Source organism: Gavialis gangeticus, unplaced genomic scaffold (assembly GCF_001723915.1).
Source record: "Gavialis gangeticus isolate Ggan-Ray unplaced genomic scaffold, GavGan_comp1, whole genome shotgun sequence".
Taxonomy (NCBI): Eukaryota; Metazoa; Chordata; order Crocodylia; family Gavialidae; genus Gavialis; species Gavialis gangeticus.
The window spans coordinates 12,303,582-12,323,918 of NW_017729016.1; the positions used below are offsets into that span (position 1 = coordinate 12,303,582).

The window sequence follows — 20,337 nt, forward strand, 5'->3', positions numbered from 1 at the left end:
TCTGGAACCAACTTCCAAGGGAGGTGGTGCAGGCTCCTACCCTGGGGGTTTTTAAGAAGAGGTTAGATGACCACCTTGCTGGGGTCGTTTGACCCCAGTACTCTTTCCTGCCATGGAAGGGGGTCGGACTAGATGATCTTCTCAGGCCCCTTCTGACCCTAGAAACTATGAAACTACTTCTGGTACACTTTCTGGTCTGCTGTGGAGCGCATGGGGGGACCCCCCCCCGCCATTCTCCCATGGCACACTCCATCTGCCCCACCACTTCAGCTTTTATAAGCTGTGCCTAGTGCCTTGAGGTATGTAGAAAAAACATATAAAGCTGTGTCTATGACCAAATCGTTGAATCTCTCCAAAGCGATTTGGAGGCTTCCAAATTGATTTGGACAGATTAAAGGGTCTCCTGATTTGATTCAGATTTGGAGATTCGGCTGCCAAATCAGGCCAAATCAACAACCAAAGCTTCGCACAGCCCTATTTCAGGTATTCTCTGGCATAAATGTTTGCATAAAATATTTAAATTTGATTCTTTTTTTTTCTAGCTTCTGGATCATTTGAATATATTTAGACAAAAATTTCCCATAAGCCTTCAATTTTAAAAGCACTGCTCTGAAATGACAGTGTTCTGAAATTGTGCTAATAAACACAGTTCGCATCTTGTATGACCCTTCGCTGTTTTTTCAGCCAGTTATAGTGGGAACCTTCAGAGTAGTCACATGAAATAAATGTTATACTTTTTTTTAGAATAACTTTAATGTTTTATGGAATAAAAAATAAATTGATGACAAAGGATTCATCTTTTGGCATTACAAAACAAAACCAATAAAAAAAACTATATGCATTACAAGTTTGTTCTAGTTTCCTGTGCTGTAACCTCCTTAGGGAACTTAATGATAGAAATTCTGTTAAGTTGTAGGAGTATTTTGCAACTGCAACTTCCAGTATCAGATACAGTGGGCTAGTGCTTGGTCAGTAAGTTATAGGGGCTATTTATGCTACATGCAGATATGATTGTAGCTTGAGTAGACGCACTTGTCCTTAACTGTATTTAGCTTTGATAACACTAATACTGAAGATGTGGCATGGACTTCAGCACAGGCTAGCAACCTTGGCATGTTCTAGAGGCCTTGCTCAGGCTTGTGCAACTTGTACTGAAGTCTATCAGTGGTGTCTTTGCTACTGTTACCTGAGCTAGTTAGATTAAAGCTGGTATAGCTTTGTGTATTCATGCTGCAGTTGGACATCTGATTGAAGTGCAGGCATGCTCTGGATTGGCGCCTTCTGTGGGTATCTTCTATGCAGTCTTTACCAGTGGGACACTTCTGGACTTTTTGACAAGCACTGATGTTAATTTTAGTGATAGATATCAGCATCTGCCTTTCCTTTGAATGAATACTTTGTAAAGTGTAGTGATCTTAACCTTAGCTGGCACAAGGTTGGATGATTTATACTCTTTGGTACAAAGAGATGCATCTGCCCCAGTAAGCCTACTGAAAGCGAAATAACTGCACATCAGTTATTTATACTTATAACCTTCAGGAAAATGCTGTGTAGAAGTGATAATTACTGCTAGTGTTGTAGTGCAATATAGTGTAATATATAATTTATCTTTGGCTGTTAAAGCTGTGGTCTAGTCTTACTTTAAGTTTAATTTTATTACATTAGCCAAGGTAACTTGTCTCAAAAATTATACTGAAAATCCATTTGTCTTGTTTTTGTTCTGTCTGTTTTCTAGTGACTTGGCCTTACGGAATTGCTTTCTTACATCAGACTTGAATGTAAAAGTGGGAGATTATGGAATAGGACTCAGTAGATACAAGGTAAATAAATGTGTTTAATTTCTCTACCTAATAGTTTTAAAGTTATCAAATCATGGCTTAGCAGTGTAAAATTAAAGTATAATAAATGTACGTGAATGAAAACAAGGTATTTTATGTGGTGATTGCTTTTATGTGGTCATGTTTCTGAGTAACTTTTATAAACTAGTTTGTTTTCAAACAAGTACATGTTGTGTAAAGCTTACCAGAAAGTAAGTACTGTTAGATCACTTAATAGATATCTAATATTGAGTACATGAATAGAAATATATGTGACTGGAGCTTCTAGTAAGTTGAGGACATTTGCTACTATTTAGGCATTTCACATTATACGAGTATCCTGAAACAAACCCCCCCCCCCCCCCAAAAGTAGGGGATGGTGGAGAGGTTAAAATGGAATGCATATTGGGGGAGAAAAAAAAAGAAAAGTAAAATTGAGAAACTTTAAAGGAGGTAACATTTAGAAATATTGCTTAATGTAACTGATGTTGTAACTGGTATCAATTTAAATTGCTATGCCCTAAAAAAAAAATTGTAAAATTGTGTAGGAAAATTTAAAAATGTATTCTTACTTAAACTATTTTAGCAGTCAGATTTTTAAAAGAAATTCTAATGTATTGAGTTGTTATAATAAAGACTGGACTCTTAATACACACTGTTCATTTTTTGTTTGATGCATCTTTGCTGCATAGAAAATTGGCCTCATTTTTTGATGGTGTGAGGCATGTAGAAATGACATCTACACACTGGATTTTTTCAGTGATTTTTTTTTTAAGGTGCATCTTACTTGCTTCTTGGTTTGCTGAAAAAAATTATTGAAAGGAAAAAAGAATAGGCTACACACTTCGAAAGGGAAACCAAAAAAACAACAAAAAAACCCAAATCTGTAGCTCCTATAAGACAAACATTGGATTCTCTCTTACTTTGATTTATTTCTGTCAACTTTATAGGAAGATTATATTGAAACAGATGAGAAGAAGTTTATTCCTCTTCGATGGACTGCACCTGAGCTAGTAACTAGCTTTCAGGACAGATTGTTAGCAGCAGAACAAACCAAGTATAGTAACATATGGTATGTAGTAGATTTAAAAAAAATAATTTAATGAAAGCACTTGGATTTCATACAATGTGTGGCATGCAGGGATTAATTGTTATGCTTTTATTGTAAAGAAATAGATTAAATTGACTGGTCTCATGTGCTGTCTTTCATCCGAGCATGAATTCTGTAGCTCCCTAGTGACCTTGAAAATGAAACTTGGACTCCAGAATTGCTTAGAACTTTCCAAATCATTACCTTAAGTCTGAAATCCAAGTTCTGTACCTAAAGGCACTGAATAGTGGGATAAATTTTCTAACTTAGTGAAATGAAAAGAATGCAGTGTTTCTTCATGCTACTGGGATAGCAGTGGCCCATAACTTCAATTTTTAATAGCTTTGCATCCTAAGAGTCAGGCCTGGCTATTAGGCTACTCCCTGCAGTTGAAGTTGTATGTATTCCAAGTTGAATTCCTTGTTATGGCTATTCACGGTAGGCTGTTCCTTTAAACTATTGGGCATGTTAGTTAATATTATCAAAATACTAATGTATTATATTCTTTTTTTTTGCGAGGGGGAGGAGGGTTACAAAGAAGGGAATAGAGGACAGATTGTCTAGGCTGTTGCAGTTTCTCAGAAATGTAACCCTTAATATATACATAGATTTAAAAGAAAATATATCTTAAGATGGTCAGTAGATATTTCAGCTTTAACTAAGTGGCCATTATCAATCCACTTTAGCTGGTAGGAAGTCCTACATTTTTTCATTTGAAATAGGCAAATGCCCCTGTCCAGGAGTGAAATAACAATCTTTGTCATTTAGCTCATTTTTAAAGCTTTTGTATTCCATGAGCAGAGAATTTTTTGTTTGTTTTGTTTCTTGCAGGAAAGCAAAGGGCAGAATAGGAGCTGTCAGCTATTTTACGTTTTGAGGAGGAGGAGGATTTGCCAAAAGTTGGCATTTCTAGTGTTACGTGCAGACACTTTCTTGGTTGTGAAGTCTTACAAGCATTTATATAAATATATGCATTGCGTTTATACAGCCCTGAGTAAAAGAGAGGTCTTTTTACACTAATGCATACAATAGAAAGTTCTTAAGTAGAAAACAATCACTTTTTTTTCTTTTTCAGGTCATTGGGTGTAACATTATGGGAACTTTTTGAGAATGCTGCTCAGCCTTATTCACACTTTTCTGACAGAGAAGTGCTAACTCATGTCATAAAAGAGAAACAGGTTAAACTCTTCAAACCACATCTGGAACAACCCTATTCTGATAGATGGTAATTTCCATTTGAAATTCTTCTTATATAGAAGGAAAAAGATCTTAATTCTTGAAGAGGCTTCTCAAGCAATTTAAATATTTTTACTTAAAAAAAAAAACCCAGGAAATGCTGTATAATCTTGTAATCCTGAAAAATAAATTCTAGCTAAGTAACAGAAGGAGTTGCTGTAAATAAGGAAAGAGTAAAGAGTTATTGTAAAATATACAAATGGAAAAAAAAGAAGCTTGTGTTAATTGCTTGATTGTAATACAATGCATTGGAAAAAATTATGGGAGGAAAATGTAGTTGTTTGTTGTAGATGAAAAATGTGTTTTTTCACACAGGTATGAAGTTTTGCAGTTCTGCTGGCTATCTTCAGAAAAGAGACCAACAGCAGAGGAAGTGCACAGACTTCTAACCTATCTCCGCATGCAAAGCCAAAGGGACTCTGAGATTGATTTTGAACAGCAGTGGAATGCTCTTAAGCCAAACACTCTCAACAGAGAATCAACCAATTCTGCATTTCCAATCCTAGATCACTTCACAGGAGACAGACTTGGCCATGAAATGGAAGAAGTCCTGACTGTAACTGAAACAAGTCGGGGGCTCAGCTTTGAATATGTTTGGGAGGCAGCCAAGCACGATCATTTTGAATGTAATCAGGTGAATCCTGATGAAGCAACGACATATACAAGCATTTTCTTCCCAGTTGAGGTTTTTGAGAGATCTCTTTCAGAGCAAGGGTCTGGAACACAAGATGAAAGTGGTCAGGAGGCATCACTTACTGTGCCTGGGGTGCTTCCTGTTTTTGATGCCCACAAACTTTCTGTTGGAAGTGATTACTATATTCAGTTGGAAGAGAAAGGGGGTGGCAGTAGCGTGAACTTTGATAATCAGTCAGCTGTACTAACCACAGAAGTTGATCATCAAGAAGTTTTACTGGACAAAAATTCTCACTTTATGATTCTCAGGGATCTTGATGCTGAAGAATCTAGCACTGATGGGGACTTTTTCCACTATAACACAGATCCTAAAGATGAGATTTTGCATGCTACTAGTAGTTCTGAAAGCCCTATCCAGAATATATTTAATGATATTGACAGAGCAGAGGAATTGGCAAGTAGGAGGACACTTTTTGACTTGCCTGAAACAAATGATGACTGCATGGAATTTAAACCAGCTGCTTTAAGTTCTAGTTTAGAGGTATTGAAAGGAATCTGTCAACCTGAGAGAGAGTGCTCTAGTAATTTTTCAGAAAATGAAGCTGTTCTACATGAAGATATTACAAAGCAGTGTGACAGCCTCCTTACTTTAGAAGACTTGTCAGATAACTTTCTGTTTCTTCAAGAGAAGAACTTATTAAAGGGGTTATTGACTAACAAAGATAACAGTAAAGATTTGGGGTCAAAATCAGTAACAGGTATAAAAAATATATTAGAAACTCCAAATAGAAATACTCTGGACATTGAATTTAAATTGGCTGAAAATACACCAACCTTTTCAGAGCTTTTAGATTATCAAGTAATAAAGAAAGATGAACATTTAATCCACATACCGACAGGTAAGGAGTTGAGCATTTTGTCTCAGTCTCTCATAGAAATGCAGGTGCCTTTTAGTTCACCTGGCACAGATGAGAAATTGCATGATAACCATCAGAACCTCACCCCATTGAAAGGTGACACTGTCCTTTCAAGGATAGCGGTTGATAAAAAATCATCTTGCACTATTAATGATGGTCTCTGTCAAGAAACATCTCAAAGGGCTGAAACTGCATCTTCTGAAAAGCTACCCATTAATGCCAAAAACATTAGTACTGGAAACAGCTTAAGTCAAGCAGTTGCACTTGAAACTGGAGAGTTTGAGGGACAAATAAAAGACAGAATACCTGTTGATTCTGAAGAAATAACTTTGGGTAGTGGCCTTGGTAGTCAGAAATGTGATATTAGTCAGGAAGGTAGGAATAATGATTTGCAGAATAAGCCTTCGCTATTAGAAAAGGATAATGCAGGGTCGTTGGAGAGAAAAAAGGAAAATCCAGATTATTTTAAAAAATATAATAAAGATGTTTCTAAAGAAGTTACTTTAATATCTGTTACTACCCCATGTGAAAGTCAGGATAGTCTGTTGGGAGAGAGCTCATCTCCTATGCAAACTGTAGAACAGTTCTTAGAAACTCCAGATTCTTTGGATTTGTTAGATGTAAATGAAGTTTTAGAGTGTTTAAGGGCCCAGAGTCCCCAGAAGCTTTTACCTCCTGATAAACCTGGTGACAGTGGCTATGAAACTGAGAATCTGGAATCTCCAGAATGGACTTCACATCTTACTGCTGATGATACTTCTAATACAGACACTGTACCATGTGTTGCTGGTGACAGCAGTGTTTTACCAGCCAATCCAGTAATCGTTGTTTCAGCAGAAACAGCTTGCTCAGATGCAGTAAACGACAACAGTGACTTTGAAATTACCACAAAGATTTCTGCAGTTGGAAATCAGAACTCATACAGAGACTCTGCCTATTTTTCTGATAATGATTCTGAGCCGGATAAAAGAACAGAAGATATAAATATGTCAATACTAACAAGAGAGAACATTTTCAGTAATAACTCTCATAACATTGAAAAGAATAATATTGAAGAAGATTGTTTAAAAAATAAACAGCCAAAGCACAATCAAGTAATAGATTGCCAGGAAACCAATAATTTAGCCTCAAAACTAGAAATAAATGACAAGCTGGAGAGACGGCAGATAGATGTAACAATGCAGATGTGTCCTGAAAAATGGCTAAAAGAAACCCCGTTGATACTTGCAGTGAATTCAGAAGGTAATCACAGAGATGAAATCAAGTTATCCAAGGATTCTCTCAGAAATGTCTCTTGTGTTGGCACTAATACTTCAGAATTTCTTCTACACCGAGACTTACCATCCATTCATAACATACGTCCTTCAGATACCATTGTTAGTGAAAATTCCTTGTGTCACATAGAAGGACCTAAGCTGAAAGAGCCAGATATTGAAGGAAAATACCTTGGTAAACTTGATGTTTCTGGAATGCTTGATTTATTGGAGGATGGAGATGATGCAGATGAAGAAGATGAAAATAGTGACTCTGAGGATGATATGAGAACTTTCCATATGCATAGTCTTAGTTCAGACAGTGAAGATGAAACTGTGCTTCAAGTTCCTGAGATATTTTCTGATAACGATGATGGGAAACATCTAAGAAGCTTGCTGAAACTTCCAAAGTCTCTTAAGTGTGATGGGCCATCTGAGTGTTGGAAAAGTGAGAAGAAGGCTGTAACATTCTTTGATGATGTAACCGTCTATCTGTTTGATCAGGTATCTTCTGAACTCTTATTTACTAAGCTTTTGATCTTAAACTTTAGATTTCGTTTAAAATAAAGAACATAATCAAACATTCAAAGACCAGGTTCAATGCAATGTTACCTGCACAATGATTTGATGAAAAAGTCGGTATTTTCTTCAGCCTTTACAAATGTATTTGCTTAACTAATTGAAAAAAGACCAGTAAGACTTTCTGCATGTTAGAAGTAGACCAATGATTCTCATCCAGGATGCCTTGGCACCCTGGGGTGCTGCCAGATCCTTTGAATGGTACCAAGAGGTGTGAGTAGATAGCAGATAAATGTGGGCTCAGACTTGTACCTGCCTGACCAGTCCCCCCACCCCCACTGCCAGCCTCTGCATGGAGGTAAGCACTGTAATGTATAAATTTAGTTTTTGAAATTTGGGGCCACTCAATTCACATAAGTTATGGAAGGGTGTTTCAAGTCCAGTGAGGGAGTGCTTTGAGTCCAAAAACACTGAGAGCCACTGAGTTAGACCTTTTGAAATGTGTTTTCAAGGTTGGATGCAGTGGTATATTGTTGGATGATGGCAGCATATTTAGAAAGTGGAATATAGTTTTGCTTTAAAGAGAATTAGGATGCTTGAATGAACATTACTTGTGCTGAGTGGAAACTAGGATCTTAAATTTAGTAATTTTGACATTTTTCACAAGCATTCCTACACTACTTACAATGTCTAGTGAAGTATCTTTACATATCAGAGCTGTTTTCAACTAATGGTATTTCATATTTAGTTGAGTTTAAAGATTTGAATTCTACTAATTTTCCAATTAGTGTCCTCATTAAGAGCATGTCTGATGCATTGCCTGCATGCTATTTCTGGAACCACTGCTGAGAATCATGTCCTGCTTCCTTGTTTCTGCTTAGCAAGCATTAAATCCCAGAAATGGGGCAGATACCTTAAACAAGACTGAACGTGAGCTAAGAAGCATATGTATGAGTGGTACTGGAATCATGCTCAGGGCAACTCTGAGCTTGGTCTACTACCTCATTTGGGGATTTGGCATGCACTGGGTTGAGGTATGGCTTCTAATGATATTCCCAGGTGTGCTATGTACCAAGTGACAATCCTTAAAGTACCTTTCTCTGTGTGTCCTGCATTGCATTCAGGAGTGATACATGCACCAAAGGAAACTAAACTAAATGACTGTATTTACCCAAATCCAAGACGACCCTGAATTTAAGATGACCTTCCAATAAGTAGACTCTATATATGGAAACTATTTAATTAGTTAAAATTTTCCATGTATAGAAAGACTCTACTTTTTGGAGGGTTGTCTTTAATTCACACCTCTTCCCTTCCCCACTGCTGCAGGGGGGTGGGCAGAGGTAGGTGGTGTGAGGAGGCTAAGCAGCTTGTCCTCTCCTTGTGCCCGCCCTGTGGTTGCAGCCTTGCCACCTACCCCTCCCCCCCAGCCTCTGCTCCGTACTTCCCCTTTTCCCACCCCCAACTTACCCTTGTTCTGCACCAGCAGGCTCCATCCCTGTTGTAGTTTGGGGCACGGAACATAGCTCTAGCCTAGCTCCCATAGCTGTTCCCTCATACCCGGTTCCAAGATGAGGGGCTTTCCACCCCTCCCACCCCCAATGTTAAATGTGGAAGAAACCTTGTCTTGGAATTCAGTAAGTGGGTATTATGTAGTCAGAGTAACTTATACTTAAAATTTAATGTCATTACTTTTCCTTACTCTCGTGCATGTGATTCTTCAAGGTAGTCTGATTTATAAATGGTTGACTTGCTTAGTAAAATTAAAGATTAGAGTTCTGTTTCCTTATTTGCTTTATCAATTCTGAACATCTGTAACTTGATACTTTAACAGAAGGTGTCTTTTTAAAACATTATGGCCATGCAGACCAGCACAGTGAGTTTAGAAGAATAAAGACCTATTGTTAATTTTTGGAAATGTTACCTGGGATGACGTGTCTTTAAAAAAAAACAAACAAACAAACCCCCAAAACATAAAAGGATTACTGTATGTTGAACTAGAAAATGGAGGTGACACACATGCTTTTGGGTCTCCGTTGGAGAAATAATCATGTTGTCACAGGAAAAAGCTACTACTTTAAAACTTTATTCTTAATCACATTTTGGCTGTTTTCTCAGTTGGTCTAACTGTTGTAAATGTTAGCTTCATGTACCAGCCTACTGAACTTTCATTGTCTGGAAGCATGATTTAAGGGCAAAACTGAAATGGGAGAGGGGGTGGAAGTAAAAGATAAATTAGTGGAATAAGTTCAAGTAGAGGCCCTTCCACTTCTTACTGTATGCTTTACCTTTTTAATAGGAAACTATTTAGAGGGTGACAAATGGGCAGTGGGGGAGGAGGAGGGAGGAACCCCACTTTCTGCACACTGTATGCCCTTTTAATAAACAACTACTGTGTAGTGATTCAATATTTCAGCATACAGACTTTATAAAAATATGCAGCTACATGTTTTCCTAAATTAAAGAATATGGTTAAAAGGCTGCGCAGTCCCTAAGTGGGTCTGATGGGGAATAATTGCATGCTTTTTGAATTTTAACATTCCAACAGTAGAATTAACTACGTTCTTTTGAATATCTTAGGAAACGCCAACCAAAGAACTGGGAAATCGTGCAGCGGACTCGAAACACAAGGGCCCTGATGTCACTTCTGTCCCTTCTTCAGGTCTTAGTTATTTGAATAGATTTACAAATTCAGAAAGCTCTACTGATGAAGAAGGTACATATTCTTAAAAAAAGTGTATTCAAACAAAACCTAATTCTGGGTTTTTCTGGTTATAATTTAAATTGTGTTTTAGTGAATATCCCTATTCAGTTATAATCAAATATGTAATGCTGTTTCAGAAGTGTCATAGAAAGTCTTTGACTTTCCTTGTATTAGTAGTTATTCTTTGGCCAGGTGCTGTTCCTAGTAGGCAATGACAGCTCATACCTCTCTGAGTTTTGGTCTATAAGGATGCTTGTATGTGTGCTGGAAGGCTGTTCTGACATCAGCATGTCAGAGCAGACTCGATTTAATTGAGTCTGCTGGAGTGTAGTAATTACTGCACTTCAGCAGTCTCCTGTGTTTCACATATTAGTGTCCCCGAGCTTCAAAATGACAGTGGGGGTGCTTGAACTAATGCTTGCGAAACAAGTTTTAGTTCAAACACTGCTGCTGCCATTCTGAAGCGTTCTCAGAGCTGCTCTAATTAAAGTGTCATGCTCCCCCACCCCGGAGCGTGTGTAAAATTGTCCTAAGGTGCCATCCACCCTGCCTTCTGCCTAACTTCAGACAAACGGAGCTGAGTAGTGTCAGCTGATGGCTGAAATGCTATTTAGATTTGGGGTTTGGAAAACTATAACTGGTCCTGCAGTGAGTTTTTATACTACTTGTCCTCATACAGGTATTTAAATGTGTCCTCCAATTTCTTAAAATATTTCCCAATATTCTTTCCTTACTATTTTGCAAAATGTCCCTTCTAATGAGGCTGTTAAATACTTCGTTTCTGTTCCCATACCAGGGGAACCACTATGGCAAGAAGAGGAGCTAGTATTTTTTTTTCATTAGCGATATTCTCTTTACTTAACTTTCACTACGTCATTTTATCCCCCTATACCTTAAAAGCAAACATCCTTATGATGCTCCTATGGGAGTTTGGAGCCTCAGATTACAATAGGAGAAAGGGAACAATGGTACAAACATCAAAAAACCCTTCAGTTTTGGTAAAACGTAATAGTTTCAAACGATTTTACTTGGGAAATGCAACATGTAAACATGTTTAATAACCCAATGGTGTTTTAAAAGTAAGAATTCTTACTTTGCATTCCCTTTCTGCTAATTTCCATAAAGTTGGCTTATTTTAAAACCATTGAGCATGTCTACATGAGACATTTACTGTGCAGTTGACTAAGTAACTGCACAGCATCTACATGTTATTTGGCCCACATTGCTGCCTGTGAGTCCTGAAGCTGATCTAGGCTAGTCCTGTGCCATTCATACAGCTCATGAGACCTGATGAGTTTGACACCCCTGCTGTGTAGCATTTAAAAGCTGGAGATCCAGCTGTTTTCTGACAGAAAGCAATAATTTCTGACTTTATCAGTTCAGTAACAGCCACCACAATCAGATTATTCTTCCTACCATACTGAGGTTGTAATAAGGATTATTGGGGTTTTATGGCCTCTGATATTGTGAACTGTCCAGTCTAATACCAGAAATGTAGTGATTTAGCAGAGCGGTTTCTTTTCATATTCATTTGTAGAACCAGCGGCCCTCTTAAAATATGAAACATTTTTGGTGACATTCCTATTTGTGATCAGCAGTTATTGTTGGTGTCCAAGTTTTACACTGAATAAATGAAATCTTCCACTGCTTATGGTTAATCTGATTTTAGCACTACTTTGAGTTGTACATCTTGATTGATATATAGTTGCTTGTTTGTTTTAGGTGGAGGTTTTGAATGGGACGATGATTTCTCTTCCCCGGAGCCTTCTTTTATATCTAAGGCAGCAAATAACCTCATTAGTTCGAAGCCGTCTCTTCCAACATCAAAGTACTTTTCCCCACCCCCACCTTCCCGGGGTCCTGAACAAAACTGGTCACATTCATCACCTTATTCAAGGTTCTCTATTTCTCCTGCAAACCTAGCAAGTCTTTCTCTCACACATCTTACAGATTCAGATATTGAGCAAGGAGGTAAGTGATTTCATTTCCTTTCAAGTAGGCAATCTATATTATAATCACCAGTACTTTTGTTTTGTTTCGTTAAGTTCTTCAAACTTGCTAACCTGATCTTGCATTTAAATCTTACGTAGTGACACAAATGCCATCAGTGCTATTGGGGAATATATTTAAGTATTTACCTTTTTATAACTCAAGAAAAACAGCTTTTTAATGTTAAGATCTTAACTGGTTCTTCTATTTAACTGTCACATCTCTTAAGTTGAGAATATTTGGATGCAAATCACATTTGATTCTTGTGATACCCTTTTTTTCTGAAGAACAGTTAATAATGTTTCCAATTTTGGTATTAGTTTATTCTGAAAGTGTAGCTAGTAAAATCTGTGAGGTTTCTTCATTAGCTGCTGCTCTGTGGAGTTTTGGAAAGAAACAAACTTCTGCAGTACTTGAAAGCCTTTCTTTCATTGCCCAGTCACAGATCATACTTGATTTATTTTTATTTTGCATAGTAAGGGCACTAAGTGGAGGAACAGATCATTGTATTGGGCTAAATTTATTTGTTTTATACTTGAGGTGTTTTTTAAGGAAAAGCTTTCCATAGAATCTCCTTGGAGTTTCGGGGGGGTGGGGTTATAACTTAAATTGGTATGGGTTAGTGGAAAGGATTCCTTTGCTTTAAGAAGAGTACTGCAATCAACCTGTGGATAGTAATGTTAAATATTATAGATATTTCTTTATTGAACAGTCTCCTATATATCTTTACATCTACCAAAATGTTCTCTTTTGCCTGTTAGTACCAAAAATCTTAAGAAGTGGTAGAATATGAATAGGAACTGATTTGAAAATCAATCCAGAACATAAGTTTAACAGGAGAGTAAAAATAAATATTACTGATGGCCGAAGTTCCCTGGTGCTCAACGTTTATTAACTGATTAAATCAGTACTACAGAGCGTTATTTGCACTTGGCATTATGCTTACTGATTTAGGTATTTGTTGCTTAGTAACTTCTTGATAAGAGATGTTATTTTGGAGATCATACATTACTTTCTTTTGTGCTAAGGATTGACATTGAACTGTGAGATTTAAGCAGATGTGCCCGTGTATGAATGCGCGCCAGGTGTTTAACTCTGGAGGAGCTGAAAGTTAAAGGAGGGAAATATTAACCATGACTTCACCCAGACAAGTGTTACCCACAGTGTCAGGCTCTAAGAAAAGTCTTGCAGAGAAACGAGGAAAAACTTGTACAGAATTTGGTTTTATTATTATTAAAAATAAAATTTGAATACCTATATCTTATGACTTTCCCTCTCCTTACAGGAAGTAGTGAAGATGGAGAAAAAGATTAGGCAGATTCCCTGGAATTATGCTTGAGACGCATTCTGGACTAATATCTGATAAACTTGTGTGTCTGAATTTATATGGCTCTGCGGATGTAAAATACAGATAACTGAGAAATACGAAGAAATGAAAGTAAACACTGAAAGCAATGTTCAATCAGGACATTCATTTGAATGTGTATTTAACTTTGTAACATATTTTTAAATCAGTGCAATTTGCTTTTCATTATAAGATGATTCTGCCGCTGTTTTCAAGTACTTGAAGTATTTTTCAGACAATTGTAACAAACACTTAAAGCTATTACACTACATTATGATTTTATGTATGGGATTGTATAATCTATTTATATTTTTCCATGTAGTTCATTATCTATTTGAACAAACATCTGTTGTAGAATTCTGTATAATTGTCCTGTGCAACAGGAGTCTATGTTGCTGAAACTGTATGAATGATAGTTGGTAAGTAGTGAGCCATATTTATTCTAAAAGATATCACTACATGTTGTTTTGCTTACTGCGATTGCACTATGGATTATTCTTCCCATATTCCCCAATATTATACAGAATCAAAATATTAAGTTTTCCAAGGAAAATAAGACAAATTGAATTGGCCCAGTTAACCAGTTTGATTTGTCCTGTTTTGAATGTTTTGTTGTGCACGGTACTTGTAAAACATACCTAACTTCTGAGTGATATCTTAGAATTGCTGGAATCTTATATGCTGTACCATTTCTAAGTGATAGCTGATCACAGATTGTTAATCTCCATATGTTATAGGAAGTTGGAGGAGAGAATGTTTGAGATTCTGGAATCTATTTCAGATTACAAAATACCTTTTTATTTTCACTCCTGAAAGTGAACACAGTAACTAGTTAGTTACAGTAGCACCTGCCTATATCATATTTAAGAACCTTCTGACATTTCCATTACATTACCTGCTTTGGAGAGAGGTAGGATATTTTGGCCCTACAAAATGGCTTTGAGACCAGGTGTGTTATAAAAAAAAAACAAAAAACCCCAACCTAATTTCAGTTAAAATAAATAAATAAAAATTAGGTACTTTTGACTCATCACTTTTTTTAACATCCTGTGAATTCTGAAGACCAGTTTGTCGTCTTATTTCTGTTGACTGTAGATATGGTCTTCCATGCCTCCTCTCTCCCTCAATTACTGTAAAAACAGTTGAGTATTAGGGATTAATGGTTGGGAACTTTAGCGTGCTAATAGAAACCTTGCTTTAAAGCAGAGTAGTTAGTTAATTGGCATTCAGGCTTTGTCACCTAGAGGAGTCCAGGCCTGCATGAAGACATCTTCAGGACCCCATGGGACTGCTTGAAACGTGCACTGACGCAAAGATGTAAAATAGTAGAGCTTGCCATGAAGATGTCCAAATGAAGTGAATATGGTCTTCCCTCCTGTCCAGCAGTAGCTAGCTTAATCCTTAAGTATGTTGTCTAGCAAGTTCCCTTCCTGTCTCACTCCAAAGTAAGTACTGTTGGGCAATAATCCCCTAGCCTCTTGAATGTGTTATGAAGTCACTGACTTGTGGGGAGGTTGAAAAAAACTGAAATGAAAACTAAGCTTTGTAGTCAGCCAGTCTGTCTGGCTGCACGGCATACTGCAGCTTAGTGTCATAAACTTTTTACAGGGCTTTAACATAAGGCTAGTTTTTCTGTTGAGTGGGTCTGAGCACAACACAGCTAAGAATAGTGATCATCTTCCACAGCATGAAAAAACTTATTTTTTTCAGCTGTGGGTAAGCTTTTATATTATATTTTTATACACAGTTTGGTTTAAAGCAGGGTATCTGTTTTAAGTGACAGGAATATAAAAATAGTGCTTCTCAAGCATTGTTTTGCCCTGAGAAGCAGAATGGCTTCCATGCCCATCAAAAGATAGAGTAGTTACAGATGCTTTAAAGTTGCCAATGTATTGCTGACATGCTGAGTGTCTTACTGAGGAGCTCGGGTTCTGAGGAAATCTGTGAACTGGCTGTACGTTAGTGTGAAATGAATAATATAGCATCAACTCCTTGTAGACCTTTCCAATACATTTAATAAGTGAAGCCATTTGTCAATATGTCCTTAAACTACATATTGTAAGAGGTTTAAAGGAGCCATTGTGTTGTGTACTCTTACTACCTGTTAAAATTTAAACGGTAGGCTTTTTGCAACAAGCATTGTGGCCTGTCATGTAATACTGATTTTTAAAAGTCCTTAAATTCACACACAGCAGATATAGATATTTTATATCACTCTAGTACTTTTCTCCAACTCTTATTTCTGTACAGAAGTTGGGATATTCAAAATTAAGAACAAAACTCCATTTGTTGGGTCTCCAAAGAAAGCGTCAACTCGTAAATTGAAAAATCCCCACTGTTGGACAAGTTGTTCATCCTTAATTATGAATTTCTTGACTTTAAACATCATTTCTGAGGTGCTCAAGTTGTTTGAAAGGGATGTAGAGATTTGGTGTCACTTTTGTTCCTGCTTGAATTTTAGAAATTCAGATTACTAAATTGTGTAGGCAAATGAATAGCCTTTTACACGCAACACTTCAGGTTTTTCCTCAGCTACACGGGATTTTAGCTCTAGCGTGTTAAATCTTGCATAATAAAAGTTTACTCCTGTGTCCAAATGAACTGTTTGCAAATGAATTGCCAAATGGGCATTTATGTTCAAAGGGGGATTGTGAGGATATTTCACACAGTAATATGCTTTTTTAGCTACATAACAAAAAATATTTAGTTAACCCTGTGAATATCTACACTTCCTTAGTCTCAATGAATTTTAATTTCAGTATAGTTCACTGGGTTAGAACTGTTATCTACAATTTTTTTTGGAAGCATATGTAGTTAAAGTTGACCAACTATTAGCAATGTTTCCAGGGGGTAAACCCATATTCAAAGAATCAGTAGCACAATGAAGACAAATTCGGTGGAGTAATTCAAAGGTAACACATTGGAATAATTGGGTTAAGGGGGTTCTATCGCGTGGGCCATACACTTAGTTCTGTAATTTCTTGCACTGGTTACTCAGTTGGTGATAGCAGTTTTAGAATTATTTGTATCTATCTTTTTTCAGTAGTTTGTGAGGACAGGCTCCATTTTAATTTCTTCTTTAGTAGGAAGTCTTGATTATTAAATAGTAATGATATTGTCTTGATTTGGCTATTTAAATATTTAACAATGAAGAGGCTATTAGCAATTTAAGATTAAAGTTGATTAAAATTATTTGGCGCCAAAAGTCTTGTTTAGAAACTTGTAGAGAGAGGTCAACAAAGTAAGGATGTCCATTTGTAAATTTTGAAACACCTGTACCATCCCAGATACCTTGCCATCAGCTGTATGTTGTGTGTGTATACTGCCATTTCCATGGAAAGTGGCTAATTAACTACTTTGTTCGTATCCTTGGTGATGCACTAATGAAAGCCATTCAAGCCTCTTTCTTTTATCAGTATTTTAACTAGTAGATTTGTATGTAGTAGTGAGTCTTTCTCCCCCACCCCTTGCTTCCCCTCCAGGGGGCTGGTTAGTAGGAGTTGTGTGGTTTTTAAACAGTTAAGCACTATGCTAAAATATCAGTGGTAAGTCTGGTGTTAGTGATATGGCTATTTATGTTGGATTCAGAGAGAGGTGGAATTGAAGTATATTAGCCTTATAAGAAATAGCCTTAAAATAAGAATGGAGTGTACAAAATTAATTCAGCTTTAAGTCATACAAAAAAATCCTTAAATATTAATGGGTTTTGGTTCAAGACTTTGATATGAAAACTCTGGAGGGAGAGTAAAAGTTCATATAAATGTATTGAAAATAAGTATTTGTAATACCAGCAGCCTGTTTTTCAGATAAACTTGAATATGACTTACAATTATTAGTTTTGTTTCTTAAATTGGTTGAACTTGCACAGTTGTAGGTGTAACTTAATGATAAATGTTACTCATGTGTATATATAATGTTTAATTCTATTTGTAAATGAGGAACTGTGTAACAAAATCATAGGTATGAGGTTTTCCTATTGTAATTTAATACAGGTATGAGGTTTATGGCAATATATCATAGTTAATAAAATTTCAGGTCAAATTGTCTTTAAAATGTGTACATTTTTAAATTGTAATTTCTACTGTATATTGATTATCATGCATAGTGTGATTCAATAAATTGCCTGTAATTTAAAAACACTATTTAATATTAAAAAAATAAAATACAGTTATATATTTATAACTCCTGTGTCTGTTTGTTCATCCTTAACAAACTTGTTCAACTCCTGCTTTACAGTGAGTGAAATTATTGGAGTTCCCAAAAGCAAAGTTTAAGCATGTTCTTTAGTATGTGATGCATAGTCCCATATCAGCCTACACACAACCATCTGTATTAGAGATTTATATTTTGATACCTGACTCTTTCTGTTTATCTCACCTCATCTTAACTTTGATATGCATGGACAGCCAATAGGAAAGCTGTATTCAAAGTACAAACAGAGTAGAAATTAAGTTTCAATCCCTGAGACTTCTGGGGTATGAGCACTTCATAACCCTGCCACCCCCTGGCAGGTAGAGAAATGAGGTGTAGTGCCTAAGGCTGTGGCTGGAGAGGGAATTTCTCTGAAATTACTGGTAAATCCTGTAATTACCGAGCCATCTTCCTTACTAATGGCAACTTGTCAGAATTCATGATTTCTGCTGCTTTGATTTCTCCACAGTGCCTACTGTTGCCATGTTGGATCATTATTTTGGTGCTGACACTGAGGGAAAGAGTTCTGCCTCTTGAATCTCAATGTCACTTATTGCAGTAGCTTGGTACTCAACTGGAAGTCTGCTCTTCTATCTGAAATCTTTTCAGCCTGTGAGGTCAGATGGCATTGCAGCACCACAGGCTTGTGCGCTTGTTCCTCATAAGTCTGGATTTTTTGAGTTGAAGGCTACATCAGTTGAAACAGAGTGAAAATATGGATGAATGGTTCTTGAATTGTTTAGAGTTACTATTATATGTATTAGATGCACAAATGAAGTATTCAGCTTCCTTTGTGTAAGTTCTCTGGTGGCAACTCCTTAACAAGATTGTTATTGGGGGGGAAAAACTTGCATGCTACTCAGGCTACAATTACTACTTATTTTTTTGTAAATATGCTATCTGCCTAAAGGGCAGAACCTAAATCCTGGATTCTTACTCCTTTGAATGTGTACTGAAAATCAGATATCAGGTCTGAATATTGCAGTTGGGCATACTTTTTCCCTGTTACAAAGAGGACTGTGGGGAATCCTTAGCGCTTTTACCACTGATTTAGTTTGTGGATCTCATGACGCATTGTAAAAGGACTGATTCTGTCTGTAAGGAATCCCCTGCAGTGATGGAAGTGCACTTACTGACAACAGCCCTACAGTGGTGCTTTGCAATTTTTCTGTCACTTTTATCATTTTGAAAACGTATCGGTTGCAGCCAGATCTTGCTCCTCCCTGTGGTTTGCATGTTGAAAGTCTCAACAAATCTCTTCAGGGAGAGGTAAGGCTTAGACAACATCCTCTTCACTTCATGGTGAGGAGCCGTGGAAACAATCTCATTGTCTTCTCCAGTTCACTGCCCCTTCTGCTGCCTGTGGCACCCTTGGCACAGTCCTCATCATCTTGTGCCCTGTTGGGGATGGTAGATGACTGGTACTTAGCAGGATTCACAGATTTGTTAAAAGAGGCTGACAGGGCGGCGAATGAGTGTAGCAAAGCTGCTGAGCGCAGGTCAAGCATGCACTGGGCATGAGCCAGGTAGGACTAGGCTCTGTAAAACCACAGCCAGGCTCTCCACTTCCACATGCTCTGCTTCATCCTTAAGCAGCCACAGCATAAGCTGGAGCCCCCTGAAAAGAGGTGGTGAGGAAGTGGAGGTTCTTTGCAGTAGCCTGGCCTGCCCCCAGCTCCTGCTTCTCAGGTTTCATAGATTTCATTAGACGTTCGGGCTGGAAGGGGCTTCGAAGATCATCAAGTCCAGCCCCCTGCCCCAGGGGCAGGAAGTCAGCTGGGGTCCAAGGATCCCAGCCAGATAAGCATCCAAACGTTTCTTGAATGAGTCCAGAGTAGGTGCCTGCACCACTTCTGGAGGGAGTCTATTCCAGGCCTTGGGGGCTCAGACAGTAAAGAAAAATTTTCTTATGTCCAGCCTGAAACAGTCTTGGAGTTTATGATAGTTGGTCCTGGTTTTACCTTGGGGCACTCTGGTGACCAGGCGTTCCTCCAGATCCTGATGTGTGCCCCGATGTACTTACAAGCAGCCACTAGCCCCCACCCCCTGCACTTTTCCAGGCTGAAGAGTCCCATGGCTCTCAGCCTCTCATCGTAAGGCCTGTTTTCTTGCCCTCTGATAATGCACGTGGCTCTCCTCTGGACACTCAAGCTTTCCTCTGCATCCTTCTTGAATTGTGGAGCCCAGAATTGGATGCAGTACCCCAGCTGTTGCCTCCCCAAAGCCGAGTACAGCGGGAGGACGACATCCTGAGATGTGCTTGAGCAGCATCTATGGATGCAAGCCAGAGTTTGCTTTGCTGTACCGGCTGGGGCATCGCATTGACGGCTCATGTTCTCTCGCGGTTGGTCACAACCCCCAAGTCTCTCTCAGCCGTGGTGCTAGCATCTGACCTCTCTTATCAGCCCAAGGTCAATCGCTGGAAAAACAAGGCAGTGCCACTTCCCCGGGGAGGCCTCTTCTCTGTGCGCCAGGCGCTCTGGTCCCGCTGCTGCGGCTCCAGCCCCGGAGGAGCGGGCTGGGCTGCTCGGAGCTCCCCCGGGCGCGGGCCTTTGAGTCCCCGCGCTCGTTTCTGGTGCCGGTGCACGTGCATCTCCGGAGCCCGCGCCGCCCCCAGCCCCGCCTGCGGGCGCGGACCCGCCT

The 20,337-nt window shown here is 38.2% G+C and overlaps 1 protein-coding gene across 1 annotated transcript in view; it reads left to right on the top strand.

The window, feature by feature from the left end:
• LMTK2 (lemur tyrosine kinase 2) overlaps positions 1-14,056 on the top strand; it is a 71,513-nt gene extending 57,457 nt beyond the window's left edge. The window contains exons 8-14 of the mRNA XM_019512883.1: positions 1,736-1,820; positions 2,768-2,889; positions 3,983-4,132; positions 4,459-7,450; positions 10,046-10,181; positions 11,892-12,140; positions 13,444-14,056. Of these exons, the coding sequence (XP_019368428.1) occupies positions 1,736-1,820; positions 2,768-2,889; positions 3,983-4,132; positions 4,459-7,450; positions 10,046-10,181; positions 11,892-12,140; positions 13,444-13,472 (3,763 nt within the window). The 3' untranslated portion in view covers positions 13,473-14,056. The remainder of the gene's footprint in view (positions 1-1,735; positions 1,821-2,767; positions 2,890-3,982; positions 4,133-4,458; positions 7,451-10,045; positions 10,182-11,891; positions 12,141-13,443) is intronic.
• Positions 14,057-20,337: the final 6,281 nt, after the last annotated feature.